The 22788-nt window shown below is 38.5% G+C and overlaps 2 protein-coding genes and 1 long non-coding RNA gene across 5 annotated transcripts; 2 read left to right on the top strand and 1 right to left on the bottom strand.

Annotated features, from left to right (window-relative positions):
* The first annotated feature begins 307 nt into the window (after positions 1–307).
* LOC144656867 (uncharacterized) lies at positions 308–2883 on the top strand. The gene is made up of 3 exons (XM_078517112.1): positions 308–356; positions 865–1018; positions 2700–2883. Exons 1-3 carry the CDS (start codon positions 315–317, stop codon positions 2831–2833), a joined length of 330 nt encoding a protein of 109 aa, XP_078373238.1. The 5' UTR covers positions 308–314; the 3' UTR covers positions 2834–2883.
* A 5069-nt stretch (positions 2884–7952) lies between these two features.
* LOC144656993 (uncharacterized) lies at positions 7953–11793 on the top strand. 3 transcript variants are annotated; one of them, XR_013571432.1, is made up of 4 exons: positions 7953–8098; positions 8844–8981; positions 10213–10368; positions 11668–11793. It is a non-coding gene; the product is annotated as an uncharacterized LOC144656993 (long non-coding RNA). The 3 variants fall into 3 exon arrangements; XR_013571433.1 differs by having other exon boundaries at positions 7967–8098; positions 10201–10347; XR_013571431.1 differs by having other exon boundaries at positions 7967–8098; positions 10201–10368.
* Positions 11794–12564: 771 nt separating this feature from the next.
* LOC144657920 (DBH-like monooxygenase protein 1) lies at positions 12565–22156 on the bottom strand. Its single transcript, XM_078518261.1, has 11 exons — positions 21825–22156; positions 20430–20600; positions 19876–19959; positions 19356–19540; positions 18513–18616; positions 17821–17927; positions 15771–15809; positions 15590–15649; positions 14442–14566; positions 13965–14104; positions 12565–13203 (listed from the first exon to the last, which is right to left on the bottom strand). The coding sequence occupies exons 1-10, from the start codon at positions 22032–22034 to the stop codon at positions 14011–14013; spliced, it is 1179 nt and encodes a 392-aa protein (XP_078374387.1). The 5' UTR covers positions 22035–22156; the 3' UTR covers positions 12565–13203; positions 13965–14010.
* Between the last annotated feature and the right edge of the window lie 632 nt (positions 22157–22788).

The following is a 22788-nucleotide window of genomic DNA, read 5'->3' as shown; positions in this document are numbered from 1 at the left end:
GTTATTTATACAACCTATGTAAGTTGACTTGTTTCTTTTTCTTCTGAAAGAAAAATAATTTATTTAAGCTACGAGTTTTGAAAGTTAAATAAAGCAAAAATAGACCAAACAGAACTATGAACATATTAACTTAATGATTTGCATTTTATCTTCATCCTTCATAGTTATCCTGTTAAACACTTCAAATAACTGGAGTATATGACGACTAAACAAATGCAATTGAGGAAGTGGTGCAATAAGAAACATGGAAGTAATAACCTCGACAGGTGCATACTCAAACAATGATCCTGACAGCAAAGTAAATAGAATTGTTAATGTTCATCTCCGCACAAGCCACCGCGTTCATCCGACAAAAGGTAAGAAGTTTTTTCTTCCTTAAATCACTCTGAAATTAAGAATTTGTTTTCCTAGGCGAGCAAAAAAGTCCCTTAAATAATTCTTTATTATTTGGTGATCAAATACAATCATTTTCCATTCATGAATTTTTTTTTCTCTTTTTGGACATCTCTTATATCAAACAACTCACCGAAACAGGTATTGCGCCTTGCATTAACCTTTGTTTAAAATATTGTTTATTCTTGAGATTCAGTAGTTATTTTATTTAACGGCAATGAATAATACATTTCACCCTCCACGGCCTACAGTAAATCAGTTCTTGATAAAGATATCGAAGATGATATGTACGCTCACTACAAAGTACTATAGTTTCCGGTTTGCTAAATAACACTGACACACGTTTCGTCCGAAAAAAAAAAGCCGCGGGTTAATTTGCCGACCTATTGGAAAGTGATAATAAAAAAACCGCTTAATTTAGGTTTGGTTGTAGAGTTAAAATGGTCTCTGTCGTTGACTTTATTCAAGCAGCTGTCCAAAGTGGTTGATGTTAAGCGCTTGACAATGTTGTCAAACACATTTCTGGTCGCTGTACTTGCTTCAATGATGGTTGTTGCTTGGGCTCTTCCATTTCACCAAACAGTTTTATCACAAGATGTAGCAGAAAAAGGGTCACTGATTGAAGGTGGGTTATTTTACCATCATAAAAGTCATTATTAATAACAGAAAGAAGACATTAGAAAAGGTTTTGTTTCAGAAAATGATAATTTTACAGACAAGACACAACTCTTCATGTACGCCTGTATAAAATGCATGTAGAGGTACACATATTAATTATGCTTTAAGAAGTAAAATAAAATTGTATATAACAAAGCAGTTTTATGTTACCAACATTTGCGGAAAAACGGTTTAAAAGGCGGCTTTACCTTTCTGTCTCTACCATGCATACTACCCTTTAATGATAAAGTTTCATCATATAAAACATCCTAAACAGGAAATCAGTCTGATTCACTGAGGAAAATCAAAAGATAACAGTCCGAAAATTCAAAATAAAAATTTACTGGGTTATATAAAATAAAATAATACAGAAATAAGTCAAAAAATATTTACACTTAAAGCCGGCTTAACGGAGGTAAATTAAGACAGATCGCAAAACAGACTTGACTTGATGTATTCCGGAAGAAGCTTAAATAAAGAAGGTTTAGTCAAAACACTGATTCGAATGAATCTCGGGCAACAACTGAAAAACAATGACAAAAAGGCGGTTCATAATCGGACAAACGTATATCACAGGACCATGTTATATGTTATGATATGTGATAAAATATTCAGACCAATTCAAACGAGCTATACGTTTTCAATTATTTAAGACATCTTAGGAGTCTTAAAGAAATGTTTTAAACATTTATTAAGTGCTGGATCCATAAAAAGGGATTTTTTTAATGTTTTGCCATTTGTTGAAATATGTAAATTGTCATGATCGAGACAGCTGACAAAAGGGAGTCCAGAATATGACTGTGTTGGCTGCCTTATTGAACCTGGTTAAAAATACATCCGTCCAGTTCCCGAGATCGACTCGTATGCCGATATTTAACAGCTAGCGTTTTTAAGAAGCGACAAATTTGAGGTGTGTTGGCGTATATACCGAAACCCCGCTTGACGGACAACTGCGTGCTTATTACGGGCAGTTTGATTGTCCCGATAAAAAGCTCATATAATTTGGTTAATACGAAAAACACTTTTCTGTGACCCAAGTGGCCTGATCTCAAACAAAGTTAAGCTCGCAGGTTGATGCAATTTCATCAAATTCACGGACTATTTTTAATGATAACGTTGCGCGTCAACTTGAAACAACTGAAGAGAACATTAATTTTAGTGTGAGACATTTGACTTTTTGAATGAGCGTAAGGTTTCTTCAGTTTGATTTTTAGTCACAGTTAAGACAGTAAATATCGTTCTATTGCTGTTAAATTGTATGCTTTAGTGTTTTGTATTGATAAACACGTCTCTGTGACGTTAATTCTAAGAGCCCGCTAAAGTGAAGTTACCTAATAATACTAGCAAAGCCTGTTCCTCCTGGCTTTGCAGTCGACCGTTAAAGCTAAATTAATAATAATACAGACTTCGGAAGTTATCACGGTCTAACATAGCCATCATATTTTTACACTCAAGTCACTCAACAATCAAACAAATCTTCCTCCAATCCTTGCCGCAAGCCGGGAACGCTTGCTACGCAGGCCAAGCAACAAGCAACTGTATTTACTTATCATTTCTTATAAAACTGGCGCGAACCAGGGTTGAGATAGTGCAAGTGACGTGGCAACAGCTGATTGTTTCTTATTATTTTTGCTTGTTATTTATTTTAGATAATGAGATGTCTGGCTGTCCTGACCCACGTGACCTTTCTTACTGCTTGTATGAAGCCATCTTTAATGATGCATGTCTACGACCGGACAAGATGAAACTTATATGCAACGACTACTGTAATAGACCTTGCTGAATTGGTTTGATCATATTACTGTAATTAAATGTGAATAAAGCTTTGTTGTGTGTAACAAGCACTAAACACTTTCCATTTGCTTAAACTCCAACTCCCCTCCCTCTCCCAAATGACTGTTATCACGTACAAGTGCAAACAAGATAAAGTTTTGGACTGTAACCATTTAGAGTTGAACGCTTTCTTACTAAACAATTTCTTAGCCAGTCCACGCCTGCACTCAGAACTGTTAAACTATTGGTAGAAGTTTTCACTGCAGAAAATTTTGTTCGTTAATTGCCCTATACTGCCTACCGGCAGTACTCTTAAAAATACATAGTCTGTTTTTGTTTAATTTAGCCATAGCTAAGTTGAATAAAGAAAGAATTAACATATATCAGCACTCGAAGTGGAAAAAAGAAATTCAGGAGAAAGAGATTCAACAGGGCAAGATCATGTACACGCACGTGCAGTGCAGCAAACTGCATCTTTTATTACCCGAATCAACGGTACACTGGTACACTGGTACACTGGTACACTGGTACACTGGGCAGCTGTAAAATTGTTGTTGCTTTTGGTCAAAATAGAAATATAAAACTGCCTGCTTTCAATGAAGTGTACCAGTTTTTAATTTGTTTTTCTTTGATAGCGCGGTGCTGACAGCCACACAGTTTTAAAACTGTATAAACTGTAGAAAAAACTGACTGATTAAGGTCGAAATAAAATTCACATGGAATGTTAATGAATGCTGGGTGCAGATGTCTGAATTTAAATGCATATGCAAGAGCGAAGAAATGGCGAAGAATGTCCATAGTGGTCCTTCAAGAATCGGATAAAGAACGACATTGAGATGATAAAAAGATTAAGGTCGAAACATGCAAAAGACCACAATCCACAATTCACTATCATACGTTTCCAGACGAATGGTATTTAAAATCATAGCAAGGATAGCAATGCAAGAAGCGATTAATTTCCGAATGTATTAAAAAAAGAGATGCCAATAATGGTTCCATGCCAGACTGCTTGCTTGTCTCCAGGTTCCAAGATACTGATACTTCAAATAACATAATGACAGATGCTTCACAGTTAGCATTTGCAGTAGTCACGTCATGAATATGAGAGTGGAGAAGTAACAACGTTGCTTGTTGTAGCAAATGCCAAGGTAAACCCTACAAAAGCGACAAGTAAGTATCCCTTTTAAAACTCATGGCTGCAGTATTAGGACTTGGACCGTCGAGGAAACTAGCACAACAGTTCCGTTACAAATTCTGTTCGAGGCCTGCACCCTTTGGACACATTGAGTGAGGATGTCGTCTTTTGGATTGAAGAACAGTCCACGAGGTACTAGACTATCTTGCGAAACAGAATCTGAGAGAAACATCAAAACTGGACAGTGGCGTCAAGCTCCAGCTGGCCTGAACTGTGCCGATGACGCAACTCCTGTACATGCAAGACAGTTGACTGTCAGTCATCGGTTGGTCAGCATAATTGTGTCATGAACCAGAAAGTTTGCCCCAAAAGAAACTCATCAGCGAAGAACAGAATTCTCCAGATTGCCAACGCCGCTATAGCAAAGCCTAAGATGACATTTGTATCAAATGTTTCCGAACCATGGATGGATCCCTTGAAGTACTCCAGCTGGATCAGAGTAACGAGAGTCACTGCGTTGGTCATGACATCAGGTTGGAGGTTCCTCAGGGTCTCAAAGGGGGGGGGGGGTCCCTGGAGCCCCGGAGCCCTGAAATTTCAGCTTTGGAGCCTGGAGCCCCATCATTTTACTGACTGGAGCCCTGATCCTTTTTTGGCTGCGGAGCCCGGAGCCCTAAGAAATTTTCCGCGCAGCCCAGAGCCCAGCGTTTTGAAATTTGATCATTCGCAATCCCAGATTGCATTTTTTTTCTTGTTTTATGACTGCATTTTGTATGTTTGTGCGTGTAAACTGCCACAAAGAAACAGAATCTGAAGAGAGGATAGTACTTAGTACAAGTATACGTGATTTTATACCATGCCATAGAAAATACAGCCAATCAGAATTCAGGAAAGCTGTTGTATATTCGACGGTATTCAACTCAACCTTCCCATCGTGCGCTGCGATCTTATTCTCGACGAAATTTAGTAAGCGTATTTTCTATGGCATGGTATAAAATAGTTACACAACACTTTCTCGTGGTATACTATGGAATATCCCACTTGTCACTTGTATTTTCTTGGTATACACACTCGCCTAAAGGCTCGTGTGTACACCGAGAAAATACAAGTGACTCGTGGGATATTCCATAGTATACCACTCGAAAGCGTTGCATAACTAGTATATCTTCATAACCGGCTTCTTGGGTTTAAAAAACTGGTCGGAATTGTGGACGTTTTATTTTGCGGACTTGATTTAGCGTTGCAAAATAATTTTTATATTGTTGATCATAGTGGAGCCCGGAGCCCGAAAGCAGGTGATATGGAGCCCTGGAGCCCTGACATTTTCGTCTTGGAGCCCTGGAGCCCTGCATTTTTTAGCCCGGAGCCCTGGAGCCCTAAACCCCTTTGAGACCCTGGTTCCTAGGGGAGGTGCGAGACTAGCTTGAACAAAGGAAAGGAGGTCAGAAAGCAGACCCATTTGAAATCACTAAGACCGGTTGCTGATCAATTTACGAGGGTGGAACTCCCTTACGATGCTATCCGCCCGTTGATTCTTAAGAGGAAACCTCATATTGTTTGCTTCATTGAAACAGATGATCCAAACTATTGCCACCATGTAGGAGTGAATCATGTGCTACCACAAGTCCAGCATTCATGTAGAATCACAGTTGGTAGTCAGTAAGTAAAGAATTGGGACAGAAGCAGATGCGCGAGAAGAGACGTGCAGAACCGGCTACGCAGATTATGGCTCCTTCCACATACCCATCCAGGGTTGGGACGATGATGACTAAAAGCGATAGCCAGTGCAAGTATTTATTTTTTAAAGATTCAGTCTGTTTTTCCGACAGCGCAGTTCCGAGGACCGCGAAACGAAATAACAGGATTATTTTTTACCTCAATACCACCTACGTCTGAGGAAAAACCGTTGCTCCTCCTTTGGTTTAATTAGGTGAAAACTAAGTAAGACATTTATAAATTTGAAAGTTGAAATTCGGAACTTGTTTGTTGTCAAACTGTACACACAGCTATCAATAAATAATCGATGCTTTCAAGTTTTTTTCATGCGATGTCTCGAGAGTTTTATAACTTAACTGAAAAAGAAAGGCAACAAAAACAACTGAAATATAATGTATGACATATATTGATCTCCGTTTTGTGCGTCTCGATGCGGTATTTACAAACGCCGCTGATTCGATACATCCACAGACCTCAATGATCCGCAAAATGTGGCGTTTTTATCATGATTTTTTTTTTAATTAAAACTATTTCTGATCTAAAACAATATAATTTTCGGCATCCTTCCGTTCCCTCCTTTGAACCAGTGTCGTTTGCATAATTTACGGTTCCCTTTTTGCCGCCTGTCCCCAGGGAATCTGCTAAAGGTGAATAAACCTGTGTTCTTTTATCGATTCATGGATGCATGCGAAAATAAGGTTGGGAGAGCAAAAAAAGCGCATCTTCCAAGTGCAATTGACAGCCTTGGTTAATTATTTCATAATTGTAAATGGCAAGGAACGAACCTAATTCTCTGCATAAATACGGATCCGGAATAGGGTCCAGGATCGAAAAAATTCTAAAACGCTTGTTATAAATCAAAATGTTTTCTCCTACAATGTTATGATTTGTTCTGCTTTTTGAAGCCTCATCCAAAAAATTTGTCTATCTTTGTCATCCAAAGAAAACATTGTCTTACAAACTCGTTCTACAGCACGGAAATTGAAGAGACATTGTCAAGCAGCTTTTTACAGTACAAAAAGATTTATCCTGCGATTCAAAATGATCTGTAGGCGTCCATTCGCGATAGCACGCCCACTGTCAGTTTAACAAAACCTGAGCTGCCAGTGCTTTGCCCATTATATTTCGCGCCGATACCAAAATACAGCTGCTGCTGCTGCTGCATAATTGAAATAATAAGCCTCAATTTAGTATCATTTCAATTATAAAAAATGTAAGTAAACTTCAGGGGGAATTGGATTCTGGAGAAGATGAGAACGTCGATAATGCCTTTATCCTTATGCTTGGATTTCTTCTACCAAATCCTCCATATTTCTCTCGCATCATTGTGACAGAAGGAGACGTTCAAGAGATCGCAAAGCCTCTTTTGGCTACAATGTAACGGATACGTTCTCCTTGTTGTCTTAATCCTTACTGACCACGAACATGTGCCATATCAGTGTCACTGTGTTTTTAATTTATTTATTCCAGTTTGGTTTCATTTGGACATCTAGATACTTCTGTTTGATTTTCATACTTGCAAACAAAAAGCAAACAACCTCCCACTCTCAAAGACATTACATGCCGTTTATTTTGACTTGTTGGACTCCACTTCCTAAATTCTTTATTATTTTTTATTTTATCTTTACTATCGTTATCTTTGTTACAACTGGAAATTAAACAGCATTTTCGGCACTCGCCGAAAAAAGAAACACCACCAACAAAAACAGTTTTCGATTTTTAACAAATTCCCTGGCAGTATTGCCATTTTGTGGTGACTTGTCCGTTTTTAAACCAAACAGAACAAAGTTCCAAATGATTTATTTCTTTAATGGTATCGTACGATTTTTTAGATCGTTTGAAAGTAGCATTGCTATTTTGCCCTTAGAGTCATTTTTATGCGGCGCAATAAAAGACATCCTGACCACTCAAATAGCAGCCACAACATTTATATTTTATCAAGCTGTTAAAATTTCAAGTGAGTGTCAACACCATATGGTAATTAGTTGACGCTAATTCACACTTGTATAGTTCTTTAGTTCATAGTTTCCCATGTATCTGGCATGCAGTCCTGCATTTACTAAACATCTCGACCAAATTATGGAACAATATGTTTAACATATTGCTTGTCCTATCAAGGAAATCAAATTGAAACACAACAATCGCGACTTAGTTATAATTCATTAACAAGTTTACTTTCCAAGTGTGACCAAATTATCGCATAGGAAGGCGGATTTAATTGTATGTCAACGAAATGTTTGCTTTCTCTTGTCCTTCTCTGACAAGTTTTTCATAACCTCAAATGATTAGCGTTTGTTTCTCAGCGAGGATTCATCGATTTGGATTGGCTGCCACTGTAGTGACGAGATAACGCTCATCCATATAATCACAAAGTGCAAATTCTCATCCATTTCTATCCACTGAAGACGAGGAGTTTCCAATCAGGTAATTGTTGTAAACTGTTTTCTTATTCTACACCTCATTGACGTAACTTTGGGTTTTCTTCAAAAGATTTTATGTCATAACTGAGTTAACAAAAATAATTCAATATTTAGTTATTCAATGACGCAGACCGAGAGTTTTTCCTTCAGCATATTGTTTTATATCTTGCCCAAATCATTTCTGAATGGAACGTTCATATAGTGATCCCTGTACTTCCTATTTCTTACTAGAAATAGACTGAATAGACTGTAGAAAATGCATCAAATCAAATTATATTTCTAATACACAAGGGCTGGTTTTCACTAGCGACATAAGCATAAGCACAGGTATAAGCATGAAGACAGTGAGAGCAGCAGCGCATAAACATAAGTACAAGTTCGTATGCAGATATCTGAGTAGTTTTTAAATTTGATAGAAAGATTAAAGTTTCATTTGAGACAAAAAAAACCTGACAAATTTTTACTGCAACGATTTAAAACTAATGATATCTGTATTAACGGAAAACACTTGTACAACAAAATGCTTAAATGAAAACAGGCAATGTCCTATAAATATTTTAAATGAACTATCTCGAAGTTGTTCTCTTAATGTATTTTTAAACAAATTTTCAGTGAAATTTTTGCCTATAAATATTTCAGCTTATTTTCTGATCACGTGTGTAGCCAATAACTAAAACCCCAGATCTAAACCAGACTTGAAAACAAGCTTGGATGATCATGCTGATTATGTTGTTTGTTTGCTTCCTCAGCAACCCTGAATAAATAACTGAACATGGTTCACTCTGGAGTAGTTTCTGTTCTGGTTGTCCTTGTTTGTATTGGTATTGCCGCGGCAAAGCCTCGTGATGACCAAGTAGGTGATATTACAGAGAAAGAGTTTCTCGAGGGTAAGCAAACTGTCACAGTGCAACTACTCCAACCAAGCCCACCTTACAAAATCTGTGCAAAATAGGGAATGAAAACCTTATATGTTAACAATAGATTTCCCACAAATTGTGGATCTACACCAGCTGCAAGCTGCAGAAGCAATAAATTTGTGACCATTTTTATTGGTTTTAACATGCAACTGAACACTATTGTTTATTTTGTGAAGAAATTGCTTGGGTGGCCTTGGTTGGAGTAGTCACACTGTAAAAAAAAAAAAAAAAATCCATGCCAGTTGTTATTCAAAAGTTAATATCGCCAGAATGACGACTTAGAAAACAGTGGTTTACAATTAGCCATGTTCAAAACGAGCAGGGGACTGGGCACGAACATATTTTCTCTTCGGTACAAACATTCAATATCGATTGAATTGAAAAATGGGGCATGTCATCTGAAAGCGCATCCAAAAATTAGTAAATTCACAAAATTTGACGGTTATTGGTTTAAACCCAAAGGCATGGTATACTTAGTTTGGATTGGAGGGACAGGCGTCCTCCAATCCATACTAAGTTCTCTTATTTTAAAAGTGTACCATGCCTTTGCGTTTAAACCAATAACCATCAAATTCGGTAAATTTACTAATTTTTGGATGCTCTTTTAGATGATGTGCCCCATTTTCAATTCAATCGATATTGAATATTCGTACCAAGAAAAAATATGTTCGTACCCAGTCCCCTGCTCGTTAAGAACATGGCCAATTCAAGGTAATGATGCCTAGATGGAACAATAATACAGTTTGACATGTTCACACGCAGTGTATATTAGATATTAACAAACAGTGTAGACATTGCAACTCTCTAATTAAATTGTCATGGCACCGTCTGCTAAACGTCTCAATTCATAGATAAGATTGTTTAAACAGCTCCATGTATAAATTGTTTAAAATAAAACATTAACTAAATGTCAGTTAAATTTAAAATTACTTTTTCTGTCCTTTGTGCATGTTGTCGATACTTATTAGATGTCTCAATTATTCTACAAGTAATTGTTATGGGACGGTCTGGGTCACACGGCCAAACTATGTCCCCATCTACTCTTCCCTCATCTCACTGCTCTCCCCCCCCCCCCCCCCCCCCCCAGCAGGCTTTTCTTGTGCGTTTTTGGTCTTCGTCAAGACGTAGGGTGTAATCCAGAAGAAAAGTTGGGCATTCTTGTTCTAATCGCTCAATATTATTTTTTTAGATATCCTATCAGTTATGAACGATAATGAGAAGCGTGGACGATGTGTGAACCGTAAGAGCCGCAGCTGGTGCAAGACCCGTGAGTTGTTCTTCCACAGCTGCAAACAGAAAGTGATGAGAAAATACTGCCGATCAACCTGCAGACTATGTAAGCGACATTTGAAAAAAGGTCAATTATTTTTTATCGTCTTAGAGAATTGGGAATAGCCAGTCGCTATTGTGTAGTTTACAAAAAACAAAACAAATTAGCATGCATTCTCGCTAGAATATACCCTTGGATTTAAAAATAATAAAGGACGGGCTGATATAAGCTCTAGGCCCCAGCTGTTTAAAGGGTGGTTAATGCTATCCACCGGATAAATCACTATCTGGTGGATAGCAAAGTAGGTTATGTATGACAGTTATCCTCTGGATAGCGATTAACCACCCTTTGAACAACTGGGCCCAGAGGTAGGCTCTTACCGATAGTGCTTGCACTTTTTTTGGCATTATTTGGCTTCGTGAGCATTTGTTTTTACATTTTATCCCAAAAAGCGCTGCTAGGATTATTTTGGATTTTCGACTGTTGTGTTAAAAAGCACAATCTGACTTTATTTATGGCGTCCAAAGATGCATTATGCCCTCATTTTAGTCAAAGAAGCCGATGAGGCCTGGGGAATAGGTTTGATACGTCAGTGGTTGCCTTCTAGAAACCTAGTCCATCACACTCCTTCCAAGATGACGTCATCCACGTTGTCTTCGAGGAACAATGGAAGTCAACCAGCCAAGGCAGAGATAGCTCGAGAGCGTACTCTGACATCAAACATTGATCGTTACATTTTATTGTTGAAAAATGTTACTGAAAATCTGAAAATGTAATATTCTAAGATAAAAAAATCGGAAAAAGTTAGCATTTTTATGTTGTTTACCCACGAGCACTTTTTAAAAAAATTAGCATTATTTTAGCACTTTTTTGGCAAAAAACGAGCACTTCTTTTAGCATTTAATGCTTTTTTTTACGAGCACTTTCGGTAAGAGCCTACCCAGAGGTATTATTTCCGTATGAAAGAATTTCCTTGTCACTCCTTAGTTACAAGGAGGCGCGATGGCCAAGTGGTGAACGGTACAGCTTCGAGCCCTGGCCGTGCTTATTGAGTTGTGTTCTCGGGCAAGACACTTTACCCTCTCATTTTCTCTCTGAAGGTGTGTAAATGGGTACCGGGGTATTTAATGAGGAGGTGGGACCCTGCGAATGCCTAGCATCCAATCCACGGAGAGTATTCCTAAACCCTCCGCGGCTGAATGTGCCACCTGGCCAAGGCAGACATTGTCTTTAGCTACGTTACATGTAATCACGTCCTGACTGAATGATTGCAGAAGTAATACGTTTTGACTAACAAATGTACATGTGCCCCTACTTTAAAGGAGAATCGCAATTTTGTACTAACATGTGCATTACTAATAACGTTATTGTGTGTTATTGTTTCAGGTTAAGCTGGAAGAAGTTCACGTATCATCAATAGAACAGAAAGCAGAAAGCAGAATGTTCAAACTGATACATGAAGTGATTTATTTGAATAGGATGAAAAATAAATAGCTATATACTAAAAGTAAATTATCGTAGAGTGGTTTTAAGCTGGATCAAAGCTAAGCTAATTGATCGATTGACTGACTGACTGACTGATCGACTGACTGACTGACTGACTGACAGACTGACTGACTGACTGACTGACTGACTGACGGACGGACGGACGGACGGACGGACGGACGGACGGACGGACGGACGGACGGACGGACGGACGGGCATTTAATCGACTAAGGGTTAAGTTTGAATGAGATCAGAAGCTCGAACATTTAACAGGTCATTCTGTAGAATTTGTTTTACTTAACTGAACAGCTGTCGCTTGGACAGACTTCCAAAGTGCTTACATTGCCAAACAAAACCTTATACGTGTATGCCAAGATAAACAGACCTGGGTCGATTAAACTAATCCAGGATAGGCGTGAATTTTGATTTCAGATTTTTAGCTTTTCAGTGTGGTTTTCTGTTTATATTTTCTTTCCTCCAGTTTTGGCGTCGACTAATACATAAGCAATAAAAACGCTTTTATACAAAAGACATTGCTCAACCTGGCCTACAATCTTGGACAAAACTGTTCAAACACTTAGCAAATGAACACTAATTTAGGTAGCAGAGTTTCAATGTTGTTAATGCTGTAGTGTTTTCAAAACAAAGCCTGTCGAACCGCAAACCCCAAGAAACAACATTGAGTAGGGTGAGAGGGGGGATTGAATACTTTTAACCACTTTCATGTCAGGACATTTATGAAAAATGCGAAAAACGCGTTTCAGATTCCAACTAGTTTTGTCCAAGATTGTAGCTAGCTAATACTTATTCATCGAATACAAACTTTTATTCCGGGTAAGTGTTCTTTGACAAAGATATCTAAGAAGCTGAAGAAGCTACAGTTAATGCACAGGCACAACTTGTTTTAGCCTGGCTGTCTAAATGAAGAGCTGGTTGTAAATTTGTTTTATTGTAATCTTGGAGTCGTCCAAAAAGGACTGAAACCATATCTTTGCGAAAGTGTTCAAATAACGTGAATTCGACAGACATTACAAAAATAACGCATTCGCTAATTTCAAAATCATATACTCTTTTTATGTGTTTCTGGGCATTTCGTAAGCGTGGTAAATGAAATTTTAATTCTATTTACTATTTACCACGCCCACGGAATCTCCAAGTCATATTTCAATTTGCACTTCATTTGTACAACAACTTTCTCTAGAAAAAGTCACAATGATAACTTTTCAAGTCACGCTATCCTGGAAAACAGCTTCTTTAAAACAATCCGTAAAGTGTGGTGATAAGAGCAGTCGGTAAAACCATCATCATAGTGTAACTGAGGTCACCACCATTGCGCGGCTCGAATTCGTCGAATTCGTTGTGAATTTTGCGAACACAGGGACCTTTGTCAGGATTGTAAGAATAAGCGATCCTTGGTTTCCAATGACTATCCTCGTCCTGAAAGTACGAAAAAAAAAATAAATCAGGAAAATATCTAAAAAAGATGGTAAATATAAATTTGGAATAACACGCCTGTCAACATATGGCTGCCACGGAAACACCTTCTGTAAAAACTAGACTACGAGCAGTCCCTATTTTTTCGCAGAGTCCGTCGAGCTTAAAGTGAATTTTTTTTTGAAGAGTTCGCCGAGCTTGAAGCAAAAAAAAATACGCGCGGGGGAAGGAGGCAGGGCGAGGCGAGAAGCGAAAAAAATAGTCAAATCAAAATTAGGCGTCCCGCTAATGACTCTGACTCTTTGTATGACTTCCTGCTGCTGCAACGATTTCAATGTGTCAATAACCTACCCTCTATGACTTCTATGCGGAGGTTGCGTGGCGAGCGAGCGCATTGATAAACAATGACTTTTGCAACAACACAGCTGTAAGGAAGGTAATTTTAGGAACAACTTCGAAAAACTTTGTGATTTTTTTATCCTTTCTAAATGAAACAGGTTAAATGTTGAGGAACTACAAATCCTTTATTCTGTGATGTTCAGTGGAAAAGATTGTACCAAAGCTACATAAAAAAAATATTGAAGAAGCTCCGGCATTCGGCGAGAAAAATGACAAATGTTTGGAAACATGTTCCACTGTTTTAACCACAATTCGTCGATGTTCAACTGTACTTTTTGGCATAGTTTAGGTTTGGGAATAATGTTTATTTCATAACATTACGTTTAGAAAGCAACTAACAAGCAACGTAGTTCACCAAAACTTACCAGGATTTTTTGGCTATTATAGCCCTGGCAGTTAATATTTATTTTATTATATATATGCGTTTTCATAAGCTTGTCGCAGTTCTTCTGTCATTCTGTCAGTCCATGTTCCCGGGGTGATGTTGAGAAATTGATGACCGTTCCTGAAAGAAGAAACGACATAAAATATCTTCACAATAGTTCAAACCCTTTACTCAAAACAGGTTTAATGATTTGTCCTTCAGGCTTACAATGTACGATGGAAAGTTTAGGATTGTTCTTGGTGCCTCATGAAACTCTGAAAAAGGAAGTTTCGTTAACATATTAAAACGATCTGGAAAATAAACCCTGAGTCGCTTTATGTTACAGAAATTGCAATTTAGAGCCCATGAATCTGGACTTCTTCTACATGAATTTTTAAAACTGTAAAACACAATCATTCCACATACAATTTTATACGCAGAGCAGTATCTGTCAAAAGAAATGCAAAAAAATATTTACCAGAAATGTCTAAAGTAAACGCTGCCAAATGCGGTTGGATCCGTACTGGAGCATTTTTTTAAATCAACTGCTGGGTAGTACATCAGAAAAACCACGCACATCTCATTCCTAGTCCCCAGACCTCCCTGAGAAATGGTAACAAATTATGTTATTATTTTCAAACTAAGTAAATGGTTTGAGTCCAAAAGTATTAGTATGGTTCTTCTAGTATGCTTGTCCGAGTAAGCGTATTTCTGAAAAGGACTATTCTTGGCGAGGAACCTTCAATGACCTGAATTGAAGTCATCATCAGAATACTCCGACCGCAGTCGGCTGATTTACTGACGTGCTGACTGACTGATCGACCAACCGACCGACTGACTGACTGATCGACCAACCGACCGACTGACTGACTGATCGACCATCCGACCGACTGACTGACTGATCGACCAACCGACCGACTGACTGACTGATCGACCAACCGACCGACTGACTGACTGATCGACCAACCGACCGACTGACTGACTGATCGACCAACCGACCGACTGACTGACTGATCGACCAACCGACCGACTGACTGACTGATCGACCAACCGACCGACTGACTGACTGATCGACCAACGGACCGACTGACTGACTGATCGACCAACCGACCGACTGACTGACTGATCGACCAACCGACCGACTGACTGACTGATCGACCAACCGACCGACTGACTGACTGATCGACCAACCGACCGACTGACTGACTGATCGACCAACCGACCGACTGACTGACCGACCGAATGACTTACTGACTAAAGGACTGACGGACTGCATGCATGCATGACTGACTGACTGACTGACGGACAGACAGGCTGACTGACTGACTGACTGACTGACTGACTGACTGACTGCATGGCAGACTGACTGTCCGACCAACTGTCCGGCTTACTGACTGACTGACTGCTGCCTGACAGACAGACAGACAAACAGACAGACAGACAGACAGATATCTGACTGACCGAGCGACCATTCGACTGGCTAACTAGCTGACAAGTTGTTTAGTCCGTATTGTTCCGACTGGAATCACGATTAGCTACGATTACTTCAGAAGTTTTATCAATAAAACAAGTAAGCTATAGTCATTAGCTGTTTATTGAACATTCTGCGTAATTTTTGTTTCTTACAAAAGTCAAATCCTGTGAAGATTGCGTGTTGTATGTACACAGGACCATGAGTTCATCCCCCTAAGAAAAAAGTAAGATGACCAAAATAAATCGAAGACAATTAACAACAATAACAACAATCTTACAACAACAACAACAACAACAATTATAACAAAAAATAATAACATTACTTATAACTTACAGGAATCACCTCGATCTCCTCCTTTAGCATTTGATATTCCTGCGAAGAACGTGTAATTTATTAATTTTAACAATGTTGGTTGTAATAAAATAATTAAATTACAGTGAAAATACGAAAACCGTGAACACTTTAACTATACTTAGAAAGGAAAATTAGAGAAACTAGTTGTCAAACTGTTCCAAAAAACTCTTGACTACATTACTGTTCATGTTTTAACATTTTTTCCGCCATTTTGAGCTATCATTTGATGGTTTTCTGCAACAATTTTCATTTCCAAGTTTAATAAAAGTGTTCACGGTTTTATGATTTTCACTGTAACTAATAGAAGGAATTAAACTAATTAAAAGCGTTCATTAATATACGTAGGGATGTAATAGGCTATGATAAATTCTGCTCGTAAATTGGCGTATGCTTGCCGATAATGCTGTATATAGCTATTGTTATGTGATAAGATAAGTGTTTCAGTTTTGGTTTTTAACTTGTATTTTATTTGCTACTGATGTTCCCGAATTTTAACCGAGTTCGGTTAAAATTCTGCTAAAAAATGCGTACTTCTGCCGTCAGAATGCAGCGAGTAGTGCATTCAGCTCGAAATTCTGCTGGCAGAATTTATCCGAGCCAAGTAGCCGAATTGATCTTGATAGATGGTAGCCTTCGAGCAGGCTCACGTTGGGGCACGCACGAATATACCTTGGGGCACACGCGAGTCGCGAGCGTAGCGATAAGGCGGGGAGTGGCGCCAATAAAGTGAGCAGGCTCACGTTGGGGCACGCGCGAATATACCTTGGGGCACACGCTCTCGTGTAGCTCTCGTGCGTGTAGCTCTCGTGCGTGCCCCAAGGTGAGCCTGCACGCAGGCTAGATAGATGGGCGCATGCAATTCTATCCGACATCGAGAGACACCGATCGTTACTCTTCACTGTATTTTCTCCGATTGACTGTTTCTTGCGTGCAAAAAACGAGCAACAACCAATGCGAAACACAACTTTAAAGCTTCTTCATCAGCACAGGAACATTTTGGCCAAAAACTCAGACGTCTCTATAGCAGGTTAACAATTGAGCAGGCGACGCGATCGTAATCTTGTCTGCGTTAAAAATACATTTTCTCACGATGTGAGCAACAACATTCTATAGGTAACGAAAGCTCTAAATTTACCAATTAGTACTACTTAATAATAAAAAAAGAATGGACAGTACAGGTTTGTGTGAAAACGAAACATTTCATCAACTGACCTGTCGAAAACAATTTCTTTCAATTCTTGTCCATCCCGAATATGTTTTACTTTCACCTTCCTACCTAAACTCAAAGTATTCAATGAGAAATAGTTCAAATATTAGAATTCGAGGTTTCTACAGGCTGAGAATTGATGAGCAGCGCGCAAATCACCAAGTCAACAATTAATTGTAAGTTATGCTTAATAACCAAGAGGTTAACCAATAATGAGAAGTCTTATTGTTTTCACAAATGATCTATTTAATGCATGATCTTGTAAAAGCACATTATCGATGTTTTATGCTTTTCAGTACATGCTTCAAAACTGCAAGCGCGTTCTTAGCCCGTTAGGAGGAAATAATCTATTATTTTACAAAATAAGGAGCGTAGCATTCGTATAAAGTGGAAATAATTGTTATGGTAGTAAATAACAAAGTGGAATAAAACAATGCAAGGGCTGTGTCCAAACAAAAAGTTTTTATACCGAGGCAATATCAGAAATAGAAACACTTCTTCACATATTTATTTACTTATTATTGCCTATTGCCGCCTTTTATATTAACCCACCATAGAATTTTTGGCGGGCACTATAGCTTAAAAGTAAAAAAACAACACTTCTATAGTTCATTAAAATCATTCTTGGAACCGGTAAGCGAATTTTGTCGACTTTGTTCTTAGATCTTGTTTCACACCAAAATTGTATGTTATATGCAGTCTGTACCTGCGAGGTGTGTATGAAGAAGAGCTGCAAACACTTTCACTTTATGTCCTGCCAGCGGTGATTTTTCCAAACCCTATTAATAAAGATAATGCGAGATAGGAGTGTTAATTTGACGCCATGTCAAAGTTTGTTTGTTCGTCCCAGCCAGCATATAGGGTACTTGCGTCATACATACGGGTCTCATTGGTGTACCACAAGCGAAGACCAGAGCTGTCGACAAAGTCTGGAAATCGGATGGAATAAAGACTCGATCATTGACATAAAATATCTTTGATAGGCTCTTATGCTATATATTAGAGACTGTTGTACAAGTGCGTATGTGAGCTACTGGAATTCTTTTCTATGGGAAATTCACGTTTAGTAAGTTCACGGAAAGCAAAACATATCAAATTGTGTCGATTACATGTGGTCATTTCCGTATACGTGGTAGGAATTGTATACGGAAAAATTTGAATGCCGCAAAAGCGGCACAAACAATCATCGTTAAAATAGACATATGCATTGGCACGATTTCCTGTCCATGAAGCGGCCAGTACGAGACAAAGCTATTTGAGAGTGCGAAGGATAACATGAGCATCACAAGAAAGAGTTTTTACATGACGTCACGGCAGCCATATCAGTGTTCCAAATAACGTTCATGCTTAATTTAAGCTCTTATATTGTTTTTTGTTGTATAACTGAGGTTGCTATGTTGACTAAATTAAGTCACAGTTTTGCAGTTACCTTGCGTAGCCTAGGAAAAGTGACGTCCTCCTAAACCTAACCCAAAAAACCGCTGTTAGATAATTCCTAAAACTTGTATACATACTATTTCTGTGATCTGGATTATCGTAATGGGTTTCCATAACAAGGTATCTTGGTGTGTTGTTGGTCCCAATTTTAAGTCCCACGTGTTCAGGATAGTGAAAGCTCTGTGGAATAAGAAATATACCCATATCAACCTGTACTAATTATATCACATGACGTGTTCTAAAGCGGGAATCTCTGCAAGATATTGCTTTTCTTTTGTATAAAGTTATGAACAAGCTCGCCCCTACCAATGTAGCAGAAATCATTAGTTTAAATAGTTCGAGTTATTCTTTGCGAAAAAAGACTTTAATTTTAATACCTAGATTGAGTACTGTAAACTTCGTAAGGCAAACATTCAATGAGTTACTTCGGACCTGGACTATAGAAAAGACTCAACAACAAGGTAGAACAATCTCCCAGTCTTCACTCTTTCTAAAACGCCATACGAAAATTCGACATTTCAAATATTCTGGATAATAATTGTGACTGTTGTGACCTCTGTCGGTCATGATTTTAGATCGGAATAATGAATGTATAATTAGCCTTATTATTAGTTCTTTAGCTTAGTTTTTAGTAGATTAGTGTCCCTTATTAGCTTTTATCTGTACAGCTAAATATATCAGACACTTAATGAATTTTTTTTTATTCATTTTGTTACCATGGAGATAAATAGAAAGTCTAAAGCGGGTTGAGCTGAATTAACATAATAGAGTATCTCCTTCTGCGACAATAAACATCAGAAACTTCTGGAATTTTTAAACAGCCATATGCATGTCATGGAAATTTGTCTACGGCTGACATATTTGCATTTCCTTTGCTTTCTTGGTTATGACTTGGAACAATAATTACGCAAAATCGTAACCCTCCTCCAATTGCCCAAGCAGCAACTACTGATTGCCCAGCACACTTCATAATTTCTTCAGGAGTGGCTTCGTCATAACAAAGACCGGAATGATTCAAAAAAGAAGTTGGAAAACTGTCGGGACATTCGTACAACACAATGTGATGAACCAGTCCCTCGTGACCTCTCTGCACTATTGGCTCCACCTAAAAAAGAAATGGTACATGTATGATTTAAGCAAAACTACACTAAACATGCGAAAAATATGCGAGTGTTATAAGAGGGACTGAAATATAAATGTAGTTTGAACGTATAAATGGGGGTGAAGGTGGTAATAGGGGTTGTGACAACGTAGGACGTTTTAGAGATATTCCGTTATTTTTTGTGCGTAACGCTTTATTTGCCTTGTTTATTGTTGATGTATGCCATTATTCCTACGGAAACCAGATAGACCACCAAAGGCCAATTGAATAAGTAATGGTCTATGACACTACTGGTGCGTTTTACACCGCACATAAGCCTCATAACCACAGATGATTACCTTAACAACATGATGATCTTTCTCCATCCTTGAAATTTCGAAAACGTTGCACCAATACACCGTTCCATCATCTGGCACTTTAGTCTGTAAGCAATAACACTGTTATAAATCTTACAAAGCTTACTTCAGCCTATAAGACAGTGTTCCTGGGGAAGGATGGATAACGCCTCGATCATCCTAGAGGTGACCTTACTGTGTTCCACTGAAATATGGGTTGGGATTACTGTGACATAAGGAAGATGGAAACGTGAAAAGTGAGCGCCTAGTTCACCCTCTCAATAGTCACAAGGCTCCTACTAGGAAATAGATATATCTAGCAAAAGAACCAAGGGTTCCGTCATCAGTTGAGGCATGCGCGACCCACCGGTGAGTGAACATGTTGCAGCAATGGGTCAATAGCCCTGTGGATCAGACTTCCTTGCTGGTACAACTCATGTTACTCCGAATGCCAGACCGAGGCTACGCATACGGTAGCAAATCTTCAAAAGTAAAATGATCAAACAAAGCTAAAGCCTTAAAAACGTTGCATGATTATAATAAAAAGCAGATCTTACTTGGTTGTTCAAAATGTCGAGATACGTCAAGTTAGCGGGTAGGTTTGGCTTGCTTTTGCCAGTGTTTAACAGCATCAAACTGCGAGCGCCTTTCTTAGTGTGCTTAGGAAAGTAATCAGGTGCCGTAGGGTCTGAGTGATGATACGCAAAAATGACCTTGGATGTTCCTTCCTGCAAATTGAAGACAATTTGTTTCACGGGTACCTTTTCTAAATTACGTGACATAACTGTCCCTAACTATCTCATGACCAGAGCAGATTTATCCTCTGGTGCTTATAAAATTGGATTTGAATTTGGTTCAAATGGTCAAGCAAAGCAATAAACAAGAAGTCTGTGTACCATCATACTTGAGTCAATCATGTACCTCTCATTTATATTATTGCGCCTTTGCTCTATGTAAAGGAGACAGCGATGCAGATTGGGTCACCCCGTGTCATTACTAACACCACAGAACTCTACCCCCCACTCCCGGGGATACTTGGGTGGGGAGTGCTCCGATGGGTCTAACAAACCCTACCCCGTCTTATATTAAGAAAAGCTTAAATTTGCTACCCTACCTCAGACTAAAGAATAAATGGTAAACCTCATCTCAAACCGAAAGTAAAGAGAATGTTTTTTTTTTTTTTTTTTTTTTTTTTTTTCCACGATACCCTAAACACCCACTACGTATTTTCATACATTACTGAGGTTAGATAAGCAGAAAAATAAATAAATTTTACATGCTATTTCCCAAGTTATAGACAATAAAAACTCAAAATTGGGACCGCAACGCAGACCTGGAAGCTCAAAAATGGGACCCCATCAAGCGCACTCATAGGCATATAAAAAAATACCTCCCTCCCTCGAAAGTCTACACTTACTTAGGCTAAATAAAGTGACTGTATCATTCAAATAAGAATCCTTATATAAATATATCTTATCAAACATTTTGGTGCGTATTGTCGCTGTATATTTTTACAAGTCTTGTAGTATTTTGGCAAGTAAAAATGTACAGCGATACTACACACTAAAATGTCTTATAAGAGATTTATTATACAACTGTTTCTTTCTCCAAAATCTTGACTTCCAACGTTTCAAAATCTTTTGCGCGGTCGGGGCGTATGAGACGAGTACAAATTTCGTGAGATATTTGTACTCGTTTCGCGCGTTATTTGTACTCTACGAAGTAGAGTTGGATAATAACATAGCATAATTAATATCATATATATTATTTACTTCATGAATAGCCTGACGGTAGCTCAGTTTAAATCGTATGAGAAAACTGAAAACAACGAGCCTTACGTTTCAAGCGGTGAAAATTTTGCTAATCAATTAGCTGAAGTTGTTCGTCGTACTACCGACGCTGCATGGTTATTAAAAGTAATAATCAATCAGCAATAAATTTATAAGTCCCACCTCGATTCTGTTATCGTTGTTATCACATGTATCAAACTGACGTTTAAATTTCATCGTTGTTTTGCCGCCAGTTTCTGTCAAGGATATGAGGTCGTAATTCTGTTTCTCATCCACTTTTGGTGTAGTATAACTGGATGCATGGCAATCCTGAAACAATTTCAAACAACAACCGATGGAAAAACAACATGTAATAGTGTTTTCAGAATGCATATGTGGTTAGAAAGACTGATGACTGTCTGATTGACTGACTGACTGACTGACCGACCGACCGACCGACCGACCGACCGACCGACCGACCGACCGACCGACCGACCGACCGACCGACCGACCGACCCACCACCGACTAAATGACTGACTGAGTGACTAACTGACATGAGGGTAGTAAGAGGATTGAGGGAATTTAAGGAGTGAAAGCAGAGTTGGGTTTGGCTGGCTGGCTGGCTGGCTGACTGACTGACTGACTGACTGACTCACCGTCACTAACGGATAGATTAATGATAAGCGAATATGACATAGTCTCCGTGTGTGCCTATTGATATGAAATCTAGTCAGTTGGTAGCCTGCGTTGCAAAACCCCGGTATAGTCCTATACCGGGGTTTTGTTCGTCTGCAACACAGGCTAGTTAGTTGGAAGTTTTTTGTTCACGTCAACCAGTGTCCTTAGCGCGCCTTTGTTGTTGTGCATTCATCACACGAATCTACCACCCAAATGACGACATAAAATGAAACATTTAGATATTTAAGAAACTTTTCTTAAATAGCAGGAGCTACTGGGCGTTTAAAATATGACGATACAATCTGATAAAAGATATCTCTGCAAAGATCCGAAATTTCTGTAATAGAAATTCTACTACTAAGAATATTTCCATGCTAAAAATTTTGTGCTGTGAAAGGCTTAAAATGTAATTTAAGATCTGAAAACCAGCGTTTACGACCGTACGGTAGAACACTTAATAAAAAAAGG

The sequence above is a fragment of the Oculina patagonica genome, chromosome 6, assembly GCF_052425735.1.
Source record: "Oculina patagonica isolate OP01 chromosome 6, crgOcupat, whole genome shotgun sequence".
Taxonomy (NCBI): Eukaryota; Metazoa; Cnidaria; class Anthozoa; order Scleractinia; family Oculinidae; genus Oculina; species Oculina patagonica.
This window is presented reverse-complemented; position numbering and strand designations above follow the sequence as displayed.